The sequence below is a fragment of the Dasypus novemcinctus genome, chromosome 9 (assembly GCF_030445035.2).
Source record: "Dasypus novemcinctus isolate mDasNov1 chromosome 9, mDasNov1.1.hap2, whole genome shotgun sequence".
NCBI classification, from domain to species: Eukaryota; Metazoa; Chordata; class Mammalia; order Cingulata; family Dasypodidae; genus Dasypus; species Dasypus novemcinctus.
Window position 1 is genome coordinate 26,615,110 of NC_080681.1, and position 21,581 is coordinate 26,636,690.

At 35.5% G+C, this 21,581-nt stretch overlaps 1 protein-coding gene across 2 annotated transcripts in view; it reads right to left on the reverse strand.

Annotated features, from left to right (window-relative positions):
* Positions 1–21,581, reverse strand: part of SNX7 (sorting nexin 7) — a 111,611-nt gene that overhangs the window by 48,845 nt on the left and 41,185 nt on the right. For both annotated transcript variants that reach the window (XM_004471694.3, XM_012530331.3), the window contains exon 7: positions 20,774–20,860. In XM_004471694.3, the coding sequence (XP_004471751.1) occupies positions 20,774–20,860 (87 nt within the window). The remainder of the gene's footprint in view (positions 1–20,773; positions 20,861–21,581) is intronic.

Here is a 21,581-nt window from a genome sequence, read left to right on the forward strand (position 1 = left end):
CCTTTATCCATCACTGCAACATCATTCAGGACAATTCCAATGTTCCAAAAATGCTACCACATTATACCTATATATATATATATACATATTTTAAAGATACTTAGGTTACATAAAAGTTAAATAAAAAATTTAGGGGATTCCCATATGCCCCGCTCCTCACACCTCCCATCCCATATTTTCCCACATTAACAACATCCTTCATTAGTGTGATACATTCACTGCAATTGATGAACACATTTTGGAGCATTGCCACTAAGCATGGAGTAAAGTTTACATTGTAGTTTACAGTCTCTCCCACCCAATTCGGTAGACTATGGGGAGATATATAATGGCCTGTATCTGTTGTTGCAATGCCATTCAGGATAATTCCCAAGTCCCAGAAATGCTCCTTCATAACTCCTTATGCTTTTAAAAAACCTCAATTTAAAATGTGCCTGTACCTAACCCTACAGGCATATCTCACAAAAATTTTGAGCAAAACAATACAATCTGAGGTTGTTAGTTATTCTTAATTTAAAAAGATCATTATTGGTTTCCTTTTAAATGGCTCCTCTATTATTTCCTTTTATGGAAAAAATTCGACCATTCAATCAGTTTATTCACATGCTAAAAACTGTCTCTTCATAATCAGGAAAGCTGGGAAATTATCATTTTGAAAAGTTCTTGAAAATAATATACCTAAATAAAAAGATTAGATTGCCACTCCATCAGAAGACAAAAGAAAATTCAAAAATTCAATTCTAATCTGACAGCTACATCTTCTTACAAGTATTAATTAAATTGCAGGGGAAAGATAAGAGGTCTTTTAACAATAAAATTACATTATTTTCTGATTTGTGAGAGAGGTAAGATGTGTCTGAAGAAATTAGATGCTTGATTATACAATGCTGCTCCAACACATGTGATTGCTAAGTAGTACATTTTAAATATACTTAACAATACATACTTTTCTTAAAAAGTAGAAACCTCTATCCCTGAAACCTATTGTTGATTTTGTTACCCAAATATAACTTGTTCCATAAAATACAGTGTATTTGCTAAAAATGACAAATGGACTCATAAGACACCTACACTTGCAGCTCACATATCACCTGCCAAGGCAGCACTTCTAAAACCATTCATATTCCTGAAATAAAGAGTAATCATGATTTCCCGTAACACTGCAGGCCACAGAAAGCCTATTATTTAAACTATAGCCTTTTTGGAGATGTAGTGACCTCCTTTGAATTTTCGGCACAATAGAAGCACAGTAAGTACATACCGGATTGGAGAGGATTCATTTCTTTCTAGGGGCTTCCACAAATCCTATTAAAAGAAGCCTTTATATATAAAACACACACATACACACACACACAAACAAAATGTATTCACCAAATGCAATGAATGTGCCACAATGATGAAAGAGGTTTTGATGTGGGAGGAGTGGGGGGGTAGGAGGTGGAGTAAAGGGGGACCTCTTATATGTTTTAACGTAACATTTTTATGATCTATGTACCTTCCAAAAAGTGCAATAAAAAATGTAATGTGTGAACTTAAAGAAAATAAAAATAAAATAAAAACTTTTAAATTAAATAAAAAGAAGCCTTTAGAAAAGGAATGTGTCTCTTTAAAAATTAAAAAAAAATAGTATTAAGGTTTTAATCCTTTAGGTATAACAATTTCCTATATTTCTTTCTCAGAAACAATCTAGAAAAGTAATATGCTATATTACTGTAAGGGTTTCTGAGATTTAAAAAAAAAAAAAATAGCAAAGCCCAAATCTAAACTTGCAGTTTCACAGATCTCAGCAGTCTATACATTTTTGTCATGAAAATATATATTCCATTCACTAATTAATCAAATATCTCAAATAATAGCTCATTTAATTTTCACTATATCCCTGTATTATTTTCCTCATTTAACTGATAAGAAAAAATAGGCGTTATTGAGGTTTAAGTGACTTTTTTTGTAAATTATGCCCAGTACCCAGGTTCTCCAAATTGTGATCCAAATTCTACCATACTAGAGAATTCCACAATGGTGTGCACGGACATCAATGCATATATGAGACAACTTAAAGGGCTGCACGAAGGAAACACCATTTAAATTTAACTGTCATTGTATCTTTTAAAATATAAACCATGTGCATAATTTATCATACAGACAAAATATATGAGCATAATAGTGCAAGTAAAAAATTTGTAAATTAAAAATGTGTATATACTGGGAGATATGCTCAAAAATATCTAGGTGGCAGAATACATGATTAAAAAAATCTAGTGACCACTATACTATCTTGGCAACAGTACACTGTATTTTTCACCAAATAAATTTTCTTTATGTTACTTTCAGATATTCATCTACTTGAAACCTCACCAGAGCTAAAACCTCAAGGAGAAATCATCTCTCCTCTCTGACTTCAAGCAACCAAACAACCACACATAAAGCAGTTGTTGAAACTGGAACACAGCAGCAGCAGCTAATCAGTTTAACCCTTGCTATATGTTGGGCACAATGTAAGCACTTTGCGTTAACTCATTTAGCCCTATGAACTAGGTACTATTTTCAATCTCCTCTCTACAAATTAAGAAACTGAGGCACAGAGAAGTTATCTAACTTGCCCCAGCCCATACAATTAATAAAGAGCCATTAAAATTGTATATCCTCTGATTCAGCAAACTTCTACGTATTTATTCCACAGATAAATTGGTCCATTTACAAAATATTATTTGTACAAAGCTAATCACTGAAGCACTATGTATAGTAGCAAAGATTAAAAATAAAGAATGTTCATCAGCAGGGACCAGGTTAAATAAATTCCGGTACATACAACGTCATAGTATGTAGCTGCAAAAGGGCAATAAATGGAATGATGTACAAGGTAAGTTATTATGTCAAAGAGCAAGGTACAGAAACTTTTATAGCATATTATCATTTTCATGAAAGAAGGAAAATCAGAATATGTCTTCCTATTTGTTGTACATCCATTAAGAAACCTGGAAAGCTACAAAAGAACAATATTCACTTTTAATGCGGTAGTAGAATCTAGGAGTACAGGATATGACGGTAGAAAGGAGACTTTTCACTGAATGCATTTTCACAAATTTATGAATTTTGAACCTTGCAAATAGGTCTCATTTTTCAAAGCAGAGTGCTAATTGGTTACATATTAGAGATCAAGATTACATATTTCATAGGACAAATGAAAAGTCAAAGTTCCTAATGTTATATAAATGAGTACTGACGGTTGTGGATAATATTTATAGGGCCACATCACACGGGAATTCAAACAGTAAGGGTCTTAACAGCAACAGAGCCTGCCTCCTGGAAGAGCAGAATCTCTGGCGCTGTTTATATTTTGAAAATGGGCCTGGTGATCCTGAATTTTTCTCCTCTCCCTGGCCACACTGCTACTGAGAAGCACTGACATAAATTAAGGAAGGAAATTGTGTCTCCTTAATCCACTTCGCACCCTCTTTTTCACTGAGAGACAAGCAGAGCATGCCAGTTTACTCTAAAATAAACACATTAAAACTGCCGGTTCACGATGTCAGAATAATTCAAGTCACCAATAATGTTCTGCAACAGGGAGGGCAAATAGAATTCATCACATATGCAAATTCCAAAGGACTAAAGCGAGTTTACTGAAGTATGCTGATAAGTATTTTTTTTTAGGTTTGAATCCTGGTATCACTTTATATATATACATTTTTTTTTCATTTATTTTTTAAATGATATGGATTTTTGAGGATCTTTCTGGGCTCAAATGCAAAGTTCCCAAATGGAATAGTGGTGTCTACAATGGGTAAATGAGCAGAAGTAACCTTTAAAGCTGTTGTCTATGTTCGAGGCTTGGAATGCAGTTAATAGTATATGGTTTTGTAAATTGGGCACAATAGTACCAACATCTCATTAGATTGTGTGAAACTTAAATAATACAGGTAGACAGAACACTGCATGGAACATAGTAAGTGTTTAATACGTTAGCTATTATTATTATTTATATTATCAACTAGTTTTAGCATAATTTATCAATCTGGTTAAAATAAAATTCTAGAGAAGAAGGAAGTGGATGTGGCTCAGGGGACTGGGCTCCTGCCTACCACATGGGAGGTCATTGGCTTGGATCTAGTGCCTCCTAAAGAAGATGGCAAGTGGGCACAACGGGCAGGTGTGGCAAACTGACAGAACGAGAGACACAATGAAGTGGGGAGCAGAGGTTCCCCATGCCTCCTAAAAAGACAGCAAGCTGATGCGGCAAGATGATGCAACAAGAGACACAGGAAGGACAGACAAGGAGAGACACAACAAAGCAGGGAACGGGGGTGGCTCAAGCCACCTCCCTCCCACATCAGATGTCCTGGGTTTGGCTCCTGGTGCCTCCTAAAAAGAAACAAAGAAGGCAAACAGACAAAGAAAGCCCAAACAACAAGGGGGTGGGGAGAAATAAATAAAATAAATCTTAGAAAGAAAAAAAATTCTAGGAAAGCAGATGTAGCTCAAGCAATTGAGCACCTGCTTCCCACATGGAAGATGCTAAGTTCAGTTCCTGGTGTCTCCGGAAAAAAACAAAAACAAACAGCAAGCAAAACAAATGAGAAAAACGACTCAGGGAAGCCAACATGGCTCAGTGGTTGAGTGCTGGCTTCCCACACATGAGGTCCCAGGTTCAATCCCCAGCAGCCTCTGGTACCTCAAAAATAATAATAATAATAATAAAACTCTATATAATAATTACTTGAAAGTAGGAAAAGAAGAGTACTACTTTCTGTAATCATCATAACTCTACTTGTTCCAAAGTGTTTTTAAGTTGCAATTTCCACTTTAATGTGAAACTTAAATATTATTTTTGGAGGGGAAAAATGAAGAAAGCACAAAACTCAAACTTCCTATTTGTTTTGAGTCTGGTAAGAGAGATGGTTACTTGCCTTCAAATTTTCTCACTCCTCTATACTGCAAATCTACCAATCAAAAAAAATAAAATTTATAAAAGATCAGAGACTATGGAGAATGGTGCAAGGGTTATAGTTCTGGCTCTGCTATTTAACTAGTTGTAAAACTGTGGACGATTCACTTAACCTTTCTTCTCAAAATCTTTACTACTAGCTTAACTTAAACCATGATACTTCCCACCTAATTAAATGGACTACAAGCAGATCTCCAGGTTTCCCTAACAGGTGACAGAGTGAGCATTTGAAAGCACCCATCAGCTCTCCCTTTTCCCTTTCCCTTCCTGAACTATTTAGTCCTAAAGCTTCAGGTAGCTGGAAAAGCAAGTTGGTGTGCATGTTAGTGGAGGCACTGGGTACAGTGCACTAGCCAAGAGAAGAGAGAGGCTGCAAAGAGTGGTCTAGCAAAGGGGGTGCCAGTCCAGGCAGAGTGAAGAGGGTCCCATTTAGACGCAACCAGAGCCCCAAAGCGAATGCTGTCACCTGTATATGGTCAGTGCAGGGTGTGAAGCCCAAGTCAGGTGAAAAGTGCCTCCACTTAGGAGTGCAGATGGCATGGATGATGCAAGACCGGTCGCAAATAGGGGACTTGATAACTAAGTAAATATATAAATGAGAATGGGAGCCAGTATTTCACTATCTGAAAGGAGCTACAAACACGGAAAGGAAGAAAACTAGAATGAACTCCTACAATACTGGATTTGAATTGGAGGCTCTGGTGTGCACTCATTTTAAATATATATAGATAGAGGAATAAACGTGTATGTGTGTTTATGTGTGAGATTACACACAGATATATCCTCTAGTTCCATGCATTAAGAAAGTCTTGCAATAGTGAAATGTCAACCACAGTGAGCACACCTAACGCCAAGATCTTGAATTCTAAATCTCATTTTCTGCTAAAAAGAACAAGAGCTCCTTGAAGAAATAATGGAACCCAGGGCTCAGACAGGAAAAATACAAGAAGAGCCTGGAACTTCTTGCTGTACCAGAAAGCAAAGAAGTTCAAAATAACATTGAGAGTACCTCTAAAGGACACAGAAGCCTGCTTGACATAGTCTAGCTGGCCAAAATGGGGGAAATATAAAAAATAATAGCAATGGACTAAAAACCACTGAATAAAATAGGAAATCACGAATCTATGCATATGCACACACCCGTACTCTCACACATAAAAATAAATGGAGTTTGGTTAGGAATGGGAAAAACATTAGATTCAAATTTTTACACTGGAGAAGTCCAGGAAATATCTTAATCAAGTGATCAAAGTGAACATCATCATTAATGGGAAAAATAAAAATCTTGTGCCCCAGACAGGAAGCAATGAAAAAAAATCACAGCATCACTTTAGTGATATTCCTGCCAATGATTTATAAAATAAATCTAACCATAAAGAAATACCAGATGACTTGAATTGAAGGTACTCTACAAAATAACTGACCTGTAATCTTTTATAAGTCATATAAATTAAGGGAAGATCAAGGAACTGTTCCATACTAAGACAGACAACTAAATGCTGATGACAAGCAACAACCTGTTGGGGTCTGAGCAATGTGTCAATGTTAATTTCTTGATATTGATGATTGTATTGTGGTTCTGTAGGAGAATGTCCATATTTGTAAGAAATATACATTATCCAGAGGATGAGTATAAGATTTACGACTTAAATTCTTGAGCTGTACTTGCAACTTTCCTGTAAGTTTATCACTTCAAGATAAAAAGAATACGAAATTTAAAAGCACTTAATATATCAAATCATTACTCTCTTTTCTTCTTTAAATAGTTTAAGCTCCCCATTACTCCCAAAGCAAACATGTTGTGTCACTCCTCACTCTCAGTCCTCATTCCTGTTGTGTATTAATGCAAAACTAATGATCTTAAATCCCAAAACTATTGTAAGCAGGTTACCCATAAAGAGAGTGTAAAAATATTGAGAAAAACATGTTTTTGTAATAAGTGATAACTAGGTATTCGTGTGGATATGATATGGATCGGCTTGATACCGGCGAAGAGGGATGTTCTCTTGATATATATATTAACCATGAGACCTCTGAGCTATAAAACTCCAGTGCAGATGCTGCTTTGGTGACTGTTGGGTGGAGGCAGGCTGATACCTGGTTGCTCTGACTTCCACTCCACAGTCTATGCTGTGCTGCAAGGCTCACTGTCACCTGGCCACTGCATGTGACCAGCATCCCTGGGCATCAGCTTTGGACCCGCCCCTGATGCCATATCAGACCTGGCTCCTGAGAACTCTTGCTAAAGGTTCGCACTTGCCTTGTATCAGCCCTTGGGCTGATGGACTTGAGAGACTGGTGCCTTCCACCTTGACCGAGTTATTGGGTATTGGTTAACTGCAATTAAACAAGCAATAAATTGCACTGCACTTTCAAACTACTGTCCTGTGGAATCTGCTTATAAATGCTAAATTTACTATTTTCTTTCGGGCCAATTATATTTACACACTCCCCGGCCCTTACCCGCTTCTTCTCTGTAGTCTAGCTACACTAGGAGATGCTGGGTACATTCAAAGCACTTCAAAGCTTTTCATGCTTTCTTGTGCTTCTTAGAACACTGGGTACCCAGATCTTTGACTAGTTGCCTCTTATTATCGTTTAGCATTCCTCTCAATGCCACCTCCTCAGAAAGGCCTTTTCTGACTTCTTAAGCTAAAGTTCAATTCCCCTCTTTATATTCTCTAATGTTACCCTATCTTATGTTCTTCATACTACTAGCAGTTACATAAAATTATTATAGTTGTGGAGTTTTTGTTTGTTTCACTTATTTTCACTCTCTCTCACTAGGCTATCTCCTTAGGCGTTTGCAGTTTCCCACCACCTAGTGCTTGGGCATTGAAGGAGCTCGTAGTAGTCAGCCAAAGGGGTGCTGACACAAAATACCAGCGATTGGTTGATTTTTATAAAGGGTATTTATTTAGGGTAGGAGCTTACAAATACCAGGCCATAAAGCATAAGTTACTTCCCTCACCAAAGTCTGTTTTCACATGTTGGAGCAAGATGGCTGCCCATGTTTGCGAGGGTTCAGGCTTCCTGGGTTCCTCCCTTCCAGGGTTTTGCTTCTCTTTGGGTTCAGGGTTCCTCACTTCCCAGGGCTCCAGCTTCAGCATCAAACTCCAACATCAAAACTCCAACATTAAGAACCCTCAACTCTGTTCTTTTCCATGCCTTTTATCTCCACCCTTTGATGGGTGGGGACTCAACACCCACTGGCACAAGAGGTTTACATAAATACTTAATCAAGTAAACCTATGAATCCAATATAATCTCATATGCGAGGAGAAGATCAGTTTGCAAACATAATACAATATTTCTTTTTCGAATTCATCAATAATATCAAACTGCTACAGAGCTAATAACTATTCACTGCCTGAATCTCTAGGCCTCAATTTTCTCATCTAAAAAAAAAATGGGAATAAACAACCACCTACCTCATAGGATTACTCACTGGACAATATGCAAAAGATTAGCACAGTACTAGGTATATAATATGTACTAAATGGATATTAATTATGCTTATAGAAGAAAAGCTCTAGCTTGGGCCTAAACTTTATTGAAAGTTGAATGTTGATTTGATTGGGGCATTTGCCCATAATTTACTTCCCAAGTGAGCAAAGCTATAGTGGAGAGAAAAAGCTTACTCACTAAAACCTAGACATTAGAAATAAAAATGTGCTTAGTTTAGTGATACCCCACTGTGCTAGAAGAAAAACGATTGGTTCTACTCTTTGTGGAAATACATATTTTTTGTTTTTAAAAGTATTATTTAAACTATCAATACTTTAAATAAAATATTTTAGGTACCATTATATATTCTCTAATATATTATTCTTTTAGACTTTCTTACATACCAAAAATTTTACTGACACAAGTTCCTAAGTTGACTTTAAATAGATTTATAAACATTAATTCACCTTCAAAAAAAAAATTCTTCAAAGTAAGCATTATTTCTGCATGTTCATGGGTAGAGAATAATTAATGTCTGATTACGGTCACAAGCTCAGTAAAAGTGCATCAAAGCCCTCTCCAGGGTTTCTGACTCCCAGTGTGTTAGTGCTCTATGCATAATCAAATATTTATTGATTTGCCCATGCAGAGCCAGGAAAAAAAAAATACATAAGACAGACTCATAGACATTTCTTATTAATAAACAGTATAAATTAAAAGGAAATTGACTGTATTTTTAGTGTCTATATGGGACAGCTGTTTAAAATATCATTATCTACTATGGTGGAAAAACCGCACAAACCAAACCACAAATCCACCAAGATACCATAAGTAGCTTTTCTTAATATCATAAGAAGAAATGGCTGTATTTTAAACAACCCCTTTCACTTATCCATCTGTTACTTTTTCTGTTGTAGTTCAGACAGTGAAAAAATATTTTTTCTAGAGAAAGACAGAGCCTACAATCTTTCTTTAGAAAATCATCTATAGCACTGTTATATTCCCTTTCTTTCCATGAGTTTTTCATTGTCTTTTCTCTCTTTTTACCCTCACGGTCCACAAACATACAGAGGACTTATTCATCAAGACTGTAAATTTATATGTTTGTTTTTCAAATTATTAAATCTTCACATGTAGTAACTTCACTAAGAAAATTTCACTGGTAAAATTTTTGGAAGTAGTACAATTTTTCTACCTCACCCTCAAATAACACCTGCCAAATTTTCAGGTAATGGTTATAGTCAGTTGGTATTCAGGTTTATTTTTATGTTTATAGATTCCAAAAGAAATACCTTAAAACACATTTTTCTATCACAGAAATATTGTGCAAAAATGCTGCTGACCTTTGAGATACTTTGGAATAGTCTACCTCTAGATCTTATTTATTAATTTGTTTCTTACTTGTTCCAAAGTAGATTTACGGTGGTTACAAAAGTATACTCTATGACTAGGTTAAAGACAGTAAGTAGATAAAGATATCAGAGCAAAGAGACAACAAGAGTAGAAAAAAAACAAGGTTAAGTGAGGGGTAAGTTGATACAGAAAAGACATTTTGCCAGATAGAAGTCAATCATGATTAAAGTTCTCAACAGATTAGTAACTAATGCAAAAAGCAGGGAAAAGAGTAAAATAGGATCAGATGCCCAACCCCTGATGTTTATAAACCGAAAACAAGCCAATTTCTCAGAAGAAATGAAACACTATTGCTGGTACTAAGACAAAAATGAAACTTTTCTTACAGTCCACATAAAGAAAAATACTTTATAATGCAGTAATGCTGTTGATGTTTATCATAAAGGTATTTTACAGATCTTCATCACAAATGTCTCTCATTATAGATCAATGATTCAATAACAAGTGCAGTTTAGTTGAAATAATTCTATGGGAGTCCAGCAAGCATTTGATAATCTGTATAGACTAAATACATCTTAAAGAATTTATCCAATGCCTAGGTGACCGGGTGGGGCAAATGGGGGTGGTCACTATTCACCTCAAGCTAATTGCTACCTCATTAAAAAAAATTAATGTGAGGGACTAATGAGCAGGACTACAGCTACCACTCTGCAAACTCATCTAGAAGAACTAAATACATACTTCAAAGAAAATTCTTCTAATATTATTTTAAAATATATATTTACAACCTAACAATGGTTAGGCACTGGGCTAAGGGCTTTAATATACTGATTTAGCAACATCCTATGGAAGATATTATCCATATCCTTAATAATTATGGAAACTAAAGCTAGGAAAATGTAAGTAACTTGTCCAAGACTACAAAGGCAGTAAGTGGTCTCTGCCATAAATTGTCAAGGTTGAAATCACATGCAACTCTGAAACTAGGATTAAGAGCTTCTATTAAATACTTTTCAGAGACTGCTGTACGTGAAAGTGCCAGAGGCATAAAAAAATGACAGAGGGAAAAAGCCAAAATGGTATAATTCCAAATATAGATCCCAGGCTCAACAGATGCTGTTCATAGGGTAGGAATGCTTTTTCGCATTATTTAATCAAATACTCATTATTATCCTTTACAAGTTCACATAAATAGAAGCACATGAATTTATTACCTACCACTCAAGTCAACTAAGCCCTGAATGAAAAGCCTGCCAGAATTGCTAAAGAGAGCACAGGAATTCAAGATACTCCCTGGTGCTTTTTTCCTGGCAGGAGAAGGCTGCTGAGGGCCTTCTTGAATACAGCATCACTCCAACCCGTTTCTATGCTGCATGTGCGTGGCAGACATTTATTAGTCATTTAACCATAATCCATCCCCTATTATCCTTCTCACTGCCTAGGAGAGCCCCAGTTTTGTTTTGTTTTTTACAGGTATCTGCACTAGGAAGTACACTGTGACTGGTCTAAATCAATTCTTATGGTCATTTCATTTTCCTCTCTAAGTGACAGGTTTGGTCACAAACTTTTAACAATTCTGCCAAATGAGATGTGAGGAAAAGTCTGCTGAAGGTCTTCTAGGATAAAGCGATAAAAGGAAATACATATCAAGAGAGTCTACAACTTCAAGCAAGACAGTCCCATTCATCTGCCCTCTGGGATCAAAGCCCCCTCTCAATCAGAGGTAAAGTGGACATCACTATCCCACAATCCTCAGGATTGGAGAATGAACTATGGACTAAGCTAGACTAACTGTTATTCTACTACAGACTTATTGTGATTCTAGCAATGGAAGAACTTGTATCATCAATGTGGAGGCAGTGGCCACTGGAGATTCTGAGGGCAGGAAGAGGGAAAAACAGGTGTAATATGGGGGCATTTTCAGGATTTGGGAATTGTCCTGAATGATATTACAACAACAGATACATATCTTGCCATAAGCTACAAAATTGGGAGGGAGAGAGTATAAACTACAATGTAACCTATAATCCATGCTTAGTGGCAATGCTACAAAATGTATACATCATTTATAACAAATGCACCTCATTAATGAAGATGTCGTTAATGTGGGAAAATGTGGGAGTTACACAGAGGGGGGCATATGTGAATGCTCTCTATTTTTATGTAACATTTATGTAATCTAAGTATCTTTAAAAATTAAAATAAAAAATGTATTTTTTAAAAAAGGAAATACACAAGAAAAAAAGCCCCTTCTTCTTCAGCTAGATATTGTAATATGTGTGAGTATGTGTTTATATGCATGCTTGTCTGTATGTATATGAGATACACACACATAGATACAGACGGACAAAAACAGAGGAAAATGGATCACATTAGAAAAATGATGCATATAGAAAGGAATACATTAGTAAAAAGGTCAGGGGAGAGAGGTGAATCAGCAAATTTCTTATAAAAGGAAGAGGCTAATAGCCCCCCACTATAAAAATGCTATGTCAATATCGTCCTTTTTTAAAAAAGCTTCCTTGAGTTAGAAGGCAATCTTGCTTTACACTATCAAGCACATTTGAAGATTAATAACCACTATTTGAGGATGAGAATAAAGCACTGTCTCAAAAATAGCACGTCATACAGAGCAGAAAGCAGCTTGAATAAATCTAGTATCTGTTTGGATCTACTGAATGTGGCTATATGCAAATTCAGACTATAATAATCTTAGGAAAATGTGTTTTTTTCTTTTTGTGCTCACATAAATATATTGCTAAGCAGCTATGGCATTATTTCTAGATCAAACTTTCAGATTCTATGCACATGTTGCTAAATGTCAAATGTATTCATATTCATTTATATTTGAATACTGCTTTGAGTGAAAAACTATAAATCATCCATTCAAAAATTAAAATTAAAAAAGTAGATATGCAGCATTATTTAGCAGCACAGATGAACCTTATTTATCTTACAGCTAAGCAGTGAAGTGAATAAGCATTTTCTAACAGAAGCTCTGACTCGGAAAACTATAACAAAACTGCAAAAAGTTCCTCCACAAACCAGTTTTCCTCTTAATCTCAGTTGTTATATCTTTACCTCCACTGTCAGAAATTCTCTTTGATAGACCAATATCTATTTTATTAATATTTTCTTTATTAGTGCATACAATATTATAATTCTCAATTTCCCTTTAAACAGTTCATCTAAACTTACCTTATTACAATTTTGTATCGAATTGTTTTTATAAATTCCTCATGAAAGAAGTGGTCAAAAATAGTTAAATGAGCCCAAATAGATCTCTTATTGATCCAAATACCTACCACTAGCCAAAGCTATATAAATTCCCTTTCCTTCCCCTCACTGGCCATTCTTCTCATTCCTCCATTCTCATTATCTCTTTTTTTTAAAGATTTTTATTTATTTCTTTTTCTCCCTCCTCCTTCCATTGCCTGCTCTCTGTGTCCATTCGCTGTGTGTTCTTCTGAGTCTGCCTGTATTTTCATTAGGAGGCTCCGAACACCAATCCTGGCATCTTCCAGGGTGGGAGAAAGGGGTTGTTCTCTTGCACCACCTCAGCTTCCTCATCTGCTTCATCTCTTGTTATCTCTCCTCTGTGTCTCTTTTTTGTTGCATCATCTTGCTGCACCAGCTTTCTGCATGGGCCAGCACTCCTGTGTAGGGCAGTACTCCGTGTGGGCCAGCTCACCACACAGGCCAGCTTGCCTTCACCTGGAGGCTCTGGGCATCAAACCTTGGACCTCCTATATGGTAGATGGGAGCCCAATTGCTTGAGATACATTTGCTTCCCCTCATTACGTCTTAATAAATCCAAGGACCTCTTTCTTTTCTTTTTTCCCTTTCTTTAGCTACCTTGACAAATCTCATGGCTTGAAATACCATCCATTTGCTAACAACTTTCAAATACATATCTCCAGCTGGATCCCTCCCCTGAACTCTGGAACTCTGGATTTTTAGCTGCCTACTTAATGTCCCCACATCTGATAGGCACATAAAATTTACATGTCCAAATGTGATTTCCTTATCTTCCCCTTTAAACCTGTTCATCCCCAAATCTCCCCCATGTCAATTAATGCTAACTCTCACCTTTCAGGGGTTCAGTTCAAAAACCTCAAAATCACCCTTGACTCACCTTTTGTTCTCCCACAATCCACAGCCAGTCCAATAGCAAACAGCTCCAACTTCAATATATACTAATACGACCACTGCACACTACTTGTCCAAGCTATCATGTCTCACTGCTTTCACCTTCCTCCTAACCCAGGCACACACCACATATACATTCTCTTGTCTTTAACAATCACAGTAACCATTTAATAACTCAAGTCTGATCATGTTAGTCCTCTGTTTAACTGTTCTCTAGGGACTTCCTATCTTACTGAGACCGAAAGCTTAGTAACCCTACGTGATCTGACCTGTGGTTACCTCTCTGATCTTGTTTCCCACAACTCTTCCCTTTGCTCACTCCAAACGCCTCCTTGTTTTTCCTGGAACATGCAGGTATTACTTCTACTTTGTACTTACTGTTCCCTATGCCTGGAATTCTTTTCTCCCAGGAATTTATATGGTTCAAAATCTCATCTCTTTTCTGGTTTCACTCAGACACCTTCTTGGAGAGGCCTTCCCTGGCCTCTAATTTAAAATTGTACCACCACCACCATCCCCATCACTCCTTCTCCTCAACACTTACCATCATATAATAATATATTCTAAATTTTAATTTTTTTTTTCTTATTTGTATCTATCCATAAGAATGTAAGCCTCATGAGGACAGGATCTGTTGCCTGTTTTCTTTACCACTGTTTCTCCAATACTTACAATATTGTCTTTCATATAGTAGGTACTCAATAAAATTTGTTGAAAGGTTTTTCTTGAATACCTCTACAGTGTCATCTTATTGTGATGTAAAGTTGCACATATTCAAATTTCTTCTTCCTTTTATATTCTATGCATCAATTTATTGAGCTACTCTCTACCATCCTCACCACTTAGAAATATAATCACTAACAACTTGAAACACTGGCTGTCCCTCATGCTTTATATGTGATGGAACCTATCTCCCACCTAAGTCTCTGTCAAATGTACTCTCCTTTGCAAGTCCACTGCCAACTCATCAGTACAGGCTCTCACTGGAGCCACACAGTGCAAAGGATAAAGTCCATACTCCTCAACCTGACACACAGGGCCCTCTTCCCACCTGTCTGTAGTACCTTTATAGCCACACCCCTTCAGTTCAGCCCTGTACCCTGCTCCCCAGACAACAACCAGGTTTCCTCAGGTTATTTTTGAGAGTCTGTTGCTTTTCATATTATCTCCCATACCTGAAATATCCTCCCCACTCTTTGAAGAATAATTCTCTAGCCATTTTACAGGACATATGTCAACTATCACTTCTCATATAAAGTCATCAAAGTAACAGCAGCTAACAACTGCTGAGTGCTTACTACAAGCCAAACAATTTACTTGCATTATATCATTTAATCCTTAATGAGGGCTATTAGAAATACATTAACAATTTCCCCCAAATTATACATGCTAAAACAAAGCTAAAAGAAGTTAGGAAAGGTGCCCTTGATCACAGAGCCAATAAGCAGATAAACTAAGATTTGATCTTAGGTCTATCTAATTCAAAAGCCTAAATGACAAATCTTTTAGTGAAGAGTGAACTGACCTTCAAATGAGTATTTTAAATGTCTTTACTGAGTTTAGGTCATTGTGAAACCATTAATTGTATTGTCATGAGATAAGAACTACAAACCACAAATGCTAAGCAGCAGCCACCCTACAAAACTACAACCAAAGAACACATTTTTAAAAATTATTTTAGTTTGTAGAGAAACACATAACTTTTGTGAGCATATTCATGTGATGAGAAAAGGTAGGCACAGTGCCATTATTGTCAATTTACAGTGCCATTATTGTCAGTTTTTCAGAGTTACAGAAAGGTAGGAAGACCAGAGCCTTATATTTGCAAGCCACAAAGCCCACATAAAATTCTCCTGATAAGTGTCATCTCTGGAATGTTGTATTACTGCTATGTTTTACCCTGTAATTATAACTTCCCCAGCCCTAGCCCTTCTTAGTGAGCTCTGCTGTACTGACCCTTTCATTACCAGTCAATCTGCATATAGCATTCCACCCAAGGGTGACTCTGAAAGTAACCCCATCAGGTCTCCATAGAAATGGCCTCAGGGTTGTCCCCAAAGTGGCCCTACCTGGGTTACCATGGCAAACAACCAGCTATATTGCTATATTCTATTTTCTTCCAGGGTTTCCATGGTGACTGCAAAGGACTGCTCCTCAGAAGAACCTCACAAAGGCGTGTTTCCATGGTAAACCTATCAAGCATATTTCTAAGTAACTTCCCATCAGTTGTTCTGTGACCAATCATGGTAGGTACATTTTATGAGTAACCCTCTAAGGTTTCTCCCAAAGATCTCATCACAACATATAGGTATTTGGAAGTGAAAAGCTCAGTAAACAAAATAACTGTTTGAAAAATACAAATTTTGCCATTTACAAATTATTAAATTAGTCCCTACATATTTGGTCTGTGTTGATGGGACCAAAAAAATAATTACAATGTGCATGCTAAATGCATCTGTTTTAAATCTTAATTAATTAAAAGTATCTCACAGAATAAAATGCAGGTAATTCATTTCAAATTTCTCCCATCTTACAATTTAGTTACTAGGTTTTAAATACTTCATAGTCGATATGACACGACATGCAAAAAAATGAAATCATAAATACAGATTGACCACTAGGCTATAAGGATATACCAAGTAAAGTTTTTATAGAGCAAAATATAAAATACTTACAGGGCAAATAAAAAATTTGCTTTTTAGTTGAGTTGGAAAAGTCTAAACATATATTTTCCCAAGCTATTTTTTCCCTGTGTTTTTGTCATTGGAACAATACCAGCTAATCTTTCTTTCATTTTAAAATATGAATTTAGATAGCTCTGAACAGATCCTTGGTTTGTAAACCATCTTACTATTCTCTTAAAACTTTAAAATTCTGAAAATTAATATTTCTAGAACTTAGTCAAGAGTAAAATTTTATCTAACTACCAATTTCAATATATGTAAAAATTATTTAACAAATAAAACAGAAATTGCAAAGTTCAAAGGATACAAATATAATTTCTCTACAATTTCCCACATTTTTTTGTTCCATTCAGTTGACTCTATTAAAAAACAAAAAAGTAACAACAACAGCAAAAACAAATATAAGTTCCCTATTAGATGGAAAAGGTTATTCTTTGGTTCACTTTTCTTTCTCCTCATTTAAGGTAAAAATAAAGATTTTTCCCTCAAGAACTCATTCCATTGATTCTACATTTCCTATTATTCTCTTTTACAGATTCCTTTCCTCCTACTCTGTCCACAGCAGCCTACCACTCCAAACTCATATTTTGCTCAGGAGAATGGAATTTCTGTTTGAAAAAAAAAAAAAAAACACTCCAAAATATGACAAATAAAAACCATACTAATCATTTAATCTATAAATACTTTTTTAGGAAATCTCAGTGTTTGGCACAAAGCCTAATTTTGCAGAGACCTCTTGTCAAAAGATTCAGTGTTTCCATGAATCAGAGTTGTCACTGCAATTTTAATTCATTAGTGCATTTATTCACTAAAAATTTCTCCAGTGACTACCACATACCAGACACTATTCTAGGAACTGGGAACACTTCAGTGAACAAATTTAAAAATTCCGCCATCAAAGTACTTAGATTCTAGAGCGGGGGAAAGAAAAAGATAATATAAAGAAAATCATATGTGATGTTAAGGCAGGGGTTTCTAACCTTTTTTGTTCCACGGACCCCTTTGCCAGTAAGGTGAAAACCACAGACCCCTTACTAAGTCCACTCTAAATTGTGTATTATTTAATAAATATCACACCCACACCAACATGTCCCCACAAGAATAATTTTTTTTGAATTTTAATTCAAGCTCACAGAACCCTTGTTAAGAACCCCTGTGTTGGGGGTGATTTCGGCTGTGGAGAAAAATAAAGCAGTGTTCCTGGCCAAGTCCAGATTGGGGGCTACAAAACGATGGATTAAGAGAGGGAGTTTCAAGGACTGTCCCACTCAACTAATGTAAGTATACTAAATACTGTACTCAACACTAATCCAAATCCTTAAATTAAAAAAATTAAGAAAATGACTTTCATAAAGTAGAGTAATAACATTTCCACCTCTACTTGCTCTCTGAGGGCATGTTTTGAGGGGAGAAAGTGACATCTTTATCTCTAATCCTGTTTCTATCTCTATTCTATTGATAGCTCTAAAAACTTGGACAATTACTCTGCTTTTCCTCAATTTTAAAATGAGGATTCTAATCTAATAGGATTATTGTGACCAATGTGGAAAGACATTAAAAATAAATATTCATGATAGCAACTAAAAGAACCAAATAATCTAGGAATAAATCTAACCAAGGAGGTAAAGGATTTGTAAACAGAAAACTACATTGCGTAAAGATATCAAAGAAGATCTAAATAAATGGAAGGACATTCCATGCTCATGAACCGGAACATTACATACTGTTAAGATGTCAATTTTATCCAAAGTAATTTCTAGATTCACTGCAATTCCAATTAAAATTCCAACAACAGTCTGAAAAGCCAATCATCAAATTTATATGAAAGGGTAAGGTGCCCCAAAAGCTAAAGCCATCTTGGAAAAGAAGAATGAAATTGAAGGACTTCCTGATCTTAAAACTTATTACAATGCCACAGTAATCAAAGCAGCATAGTAGAGGCACAAGATCAGACATATAGACAAAAGATATCAAATTGAGAGCTCAGAAAACAACCCTCATGTTTATGGCCAATTGATTTTTGATGAGGGGTTAGAAATCACACAATTGGGAACGAATAGCCTCTTCAACAAATGGTGCTGGGAAACTTGATCTACATTTGGGGGAAAAAAAAAAAAAGGAGGAGGAGTCCTAACTCACACCAAATACAAAAATTAACTCAAAATGGATCAAAGATGTAAACAAAAGAGTTAGAACTACTGAACTCTTAGAAGAAAATGTAGGGAAGCATCTTCAGGACCCTGTGTTAGGCAATGGATTCTTAGACTTTAGATTTATACCCAAAGCATAAGCAACAAAAGAAAAAAATAGATAAATGGGATTGTGTCAAAATTAAAACTTTTGCACCTCTAAAGACTTTACTATGAAAGTAAAACAACATCCTATACAATTGGGAGAAAATATTTGATATTATAAAGCCATATACCAATAAGAGTTTAATTCAGAATATATAAAGAAATTCTACAACTTAACAACAACCCAATTAGAAATTGAAAAAAGACTTGAATAGACATCTCTCCAAAGAAGATATGTAAATGGCTAGAAAAGCAAATGAAAAGATGCTCAACATCATTAGCCATCAGGGAAATGTAAGTCCAAACAACAAGATACCACTTCACACCCATTGGAATGGCTGCTAATAAAAAAGCAAGAAAACAAAGAAGAAGAAAAAAAGGAAAATAAGTATTAGCGAGGAGGCAGAGAAACAGAACACTCATTCTTTGCTGGTAGCAATGAAACAATAATAATACAGTCGCTGTGGAAGACGGTTTGCCAGTTCCTCAGAAAGCTAACTATAGCACTACCATATGACCCGGCAATCATTACTTCTGGGTATGTACCCAACAGAACTGAAAGAAGGGACTCGAACATATATTTTCACAATGATGTTCATAGCAGCATTATTCACAATTGTCAGAAGATGGAAGCAACCCAAGTGTCCACCAGCTTATGAATGGATAAACAAACTGTGGTATATACATAAAGTGGAATATTGTATTCAGCTACAAAAAGGGTTGAAGTCCTGATAAATGCAACAACATGGATGAACCTTGACAACAATCATGTTGAGTGAAATAAGCCAAAGGACAAATATAGTATGATCTCATTATTTGAAACAATTAGAATAAGCAAACTCAGAGACTCAGAATCCAGAATATGGATTACAGGGGGTGGGATAAGGGTAGGGAATGGGAAGTTAAGGCTTAAAATGTATAAGGTTCCTATTTGGAATGATGTAGATGTTTTGGTAATGGATGGTGGTGATTGTAACACAATATTGTGAATGCTATTAACGGCACTGAAATATGTATCTGAATATGATTAAAAGGGGAAAATGTTAGATTGTATATACGGTGACAGAAGAAAAATAATCCATGAAACTACACTACACAGTGAACCTTAAATTAAACTATGGACTTCAGTTAATAGCACAATTATAAAAATGTGCTATCATCAATTCTAACAAGTGTTCCACATCAATGCAAGGTATTGCATGTTTGTTCTATAAACCCAAAACTTCTTTAATAAAGAAAAACTAATAAATAAGCAAATACTAAGATAGTTGGGGTTAATAAAATAAGTTTGGGATTGCTCTAGAATAATTCAGCAAAAGAATAAATGCATAAATGGAGGAAAAACAGATAAAATAAAAGTTTGGCAAAAAGTTAAATATTAATTGCTGTAGTCAGGTGGTATGTGAGAGTTCTTTTTATTATTAGATCTCCCTTTTTGTATGTGTGTTTGAAAACTCCCATAAAGTATTTTAAGGAAGGGAGTAAATCTGAAACCAAAGTTACTTCCTTTATACAGATTTTAGAATAAGTAGAAAAAGTATATAGGAAAACCATGTTGTTTTGTAAAAATATCTTATAAAACAAGCACAAGATGGGTTTATTTATTTATTTATTGAGTACCTATTAATCTTTTGGAACAATGCTGGGTACATTACATACCTTTTTCTAACATACTTTATCCTTCTTAGAAAAGTAACTTTGTACTTTCCTCCATGGGTGAAATGATATAAGGCAGAAAGGTATTATTAAGCTTGTAGGCTCACTCAGTTCTTTTTGGAAGAAATTTTAGTATCATTTGCTGAATGCTCAGAAACTATCATGTAATGGAGTTCAAGACAGCTAATAAAATTTTTAGATGATGAATTCTATATGATTATATTGAGAGACTTAAAAAAACTTACCAGATCAGTATCCGCCTTTTTATAGGTTAACGCTTCAACTTTGGAATCCAGTTCTGTTTGAATTTGGTCTCTTCTTTTCATAACACCCTTCATATTAAAACATGAGGATAAAATAGGTTGTACTTAGTTTTGCTAAACTTTTCTATAACAAAAATATACCTTTTAAAACATAAATAGCTTTTCCTCTGCAAGCTACCACCAGTCATTTGCAGGTTTCGTAAAGTCTTAAATTTTCTTTTGAATTTTCAAAAGCTAAATTGAGAGCAACTATTCAAGGATTTTTTTCACAAATCTTTTATTAGGTATCCCAATGCACATTTTACCAGTTTAAGCATTACATATGCACAATGTTTAATGGAGCAGTCTAGTCATACACAATTCTTCAAAAAGAGCAAGGAACAAAACAAATAAAAAAAAATCAGCAGGAACGCTAGAAACTTATTCTATAGTGTGAACTGGTTGCAGCTGAGAACTTACCATGGGGTGCTCACCTGAAAATACCTACAATCAGTAGAGGCCCTCTTATCCAACTCCAAAGGGACGTTAATCAAAACAGGCAATTACGGTGGGAAATTCAAAGTGTATAGTCACATCTTAAGCATTTTAGCTCAAAATGTATAAATATTCATTAATTAGCCATGCTCTTAATGAGAAATCATGGTCTTTTCTTTGACTGATAGGGGTTTCATCTTCTTTTCTTGAATAAGTATGATTCCATACTTCAGTGTCTTTAAACTTAAAACATCCTTGTAAAGATATCTGATCACAGAAGCTACCTAGATCTTTTATAATTGTTGCCAATCTTTTA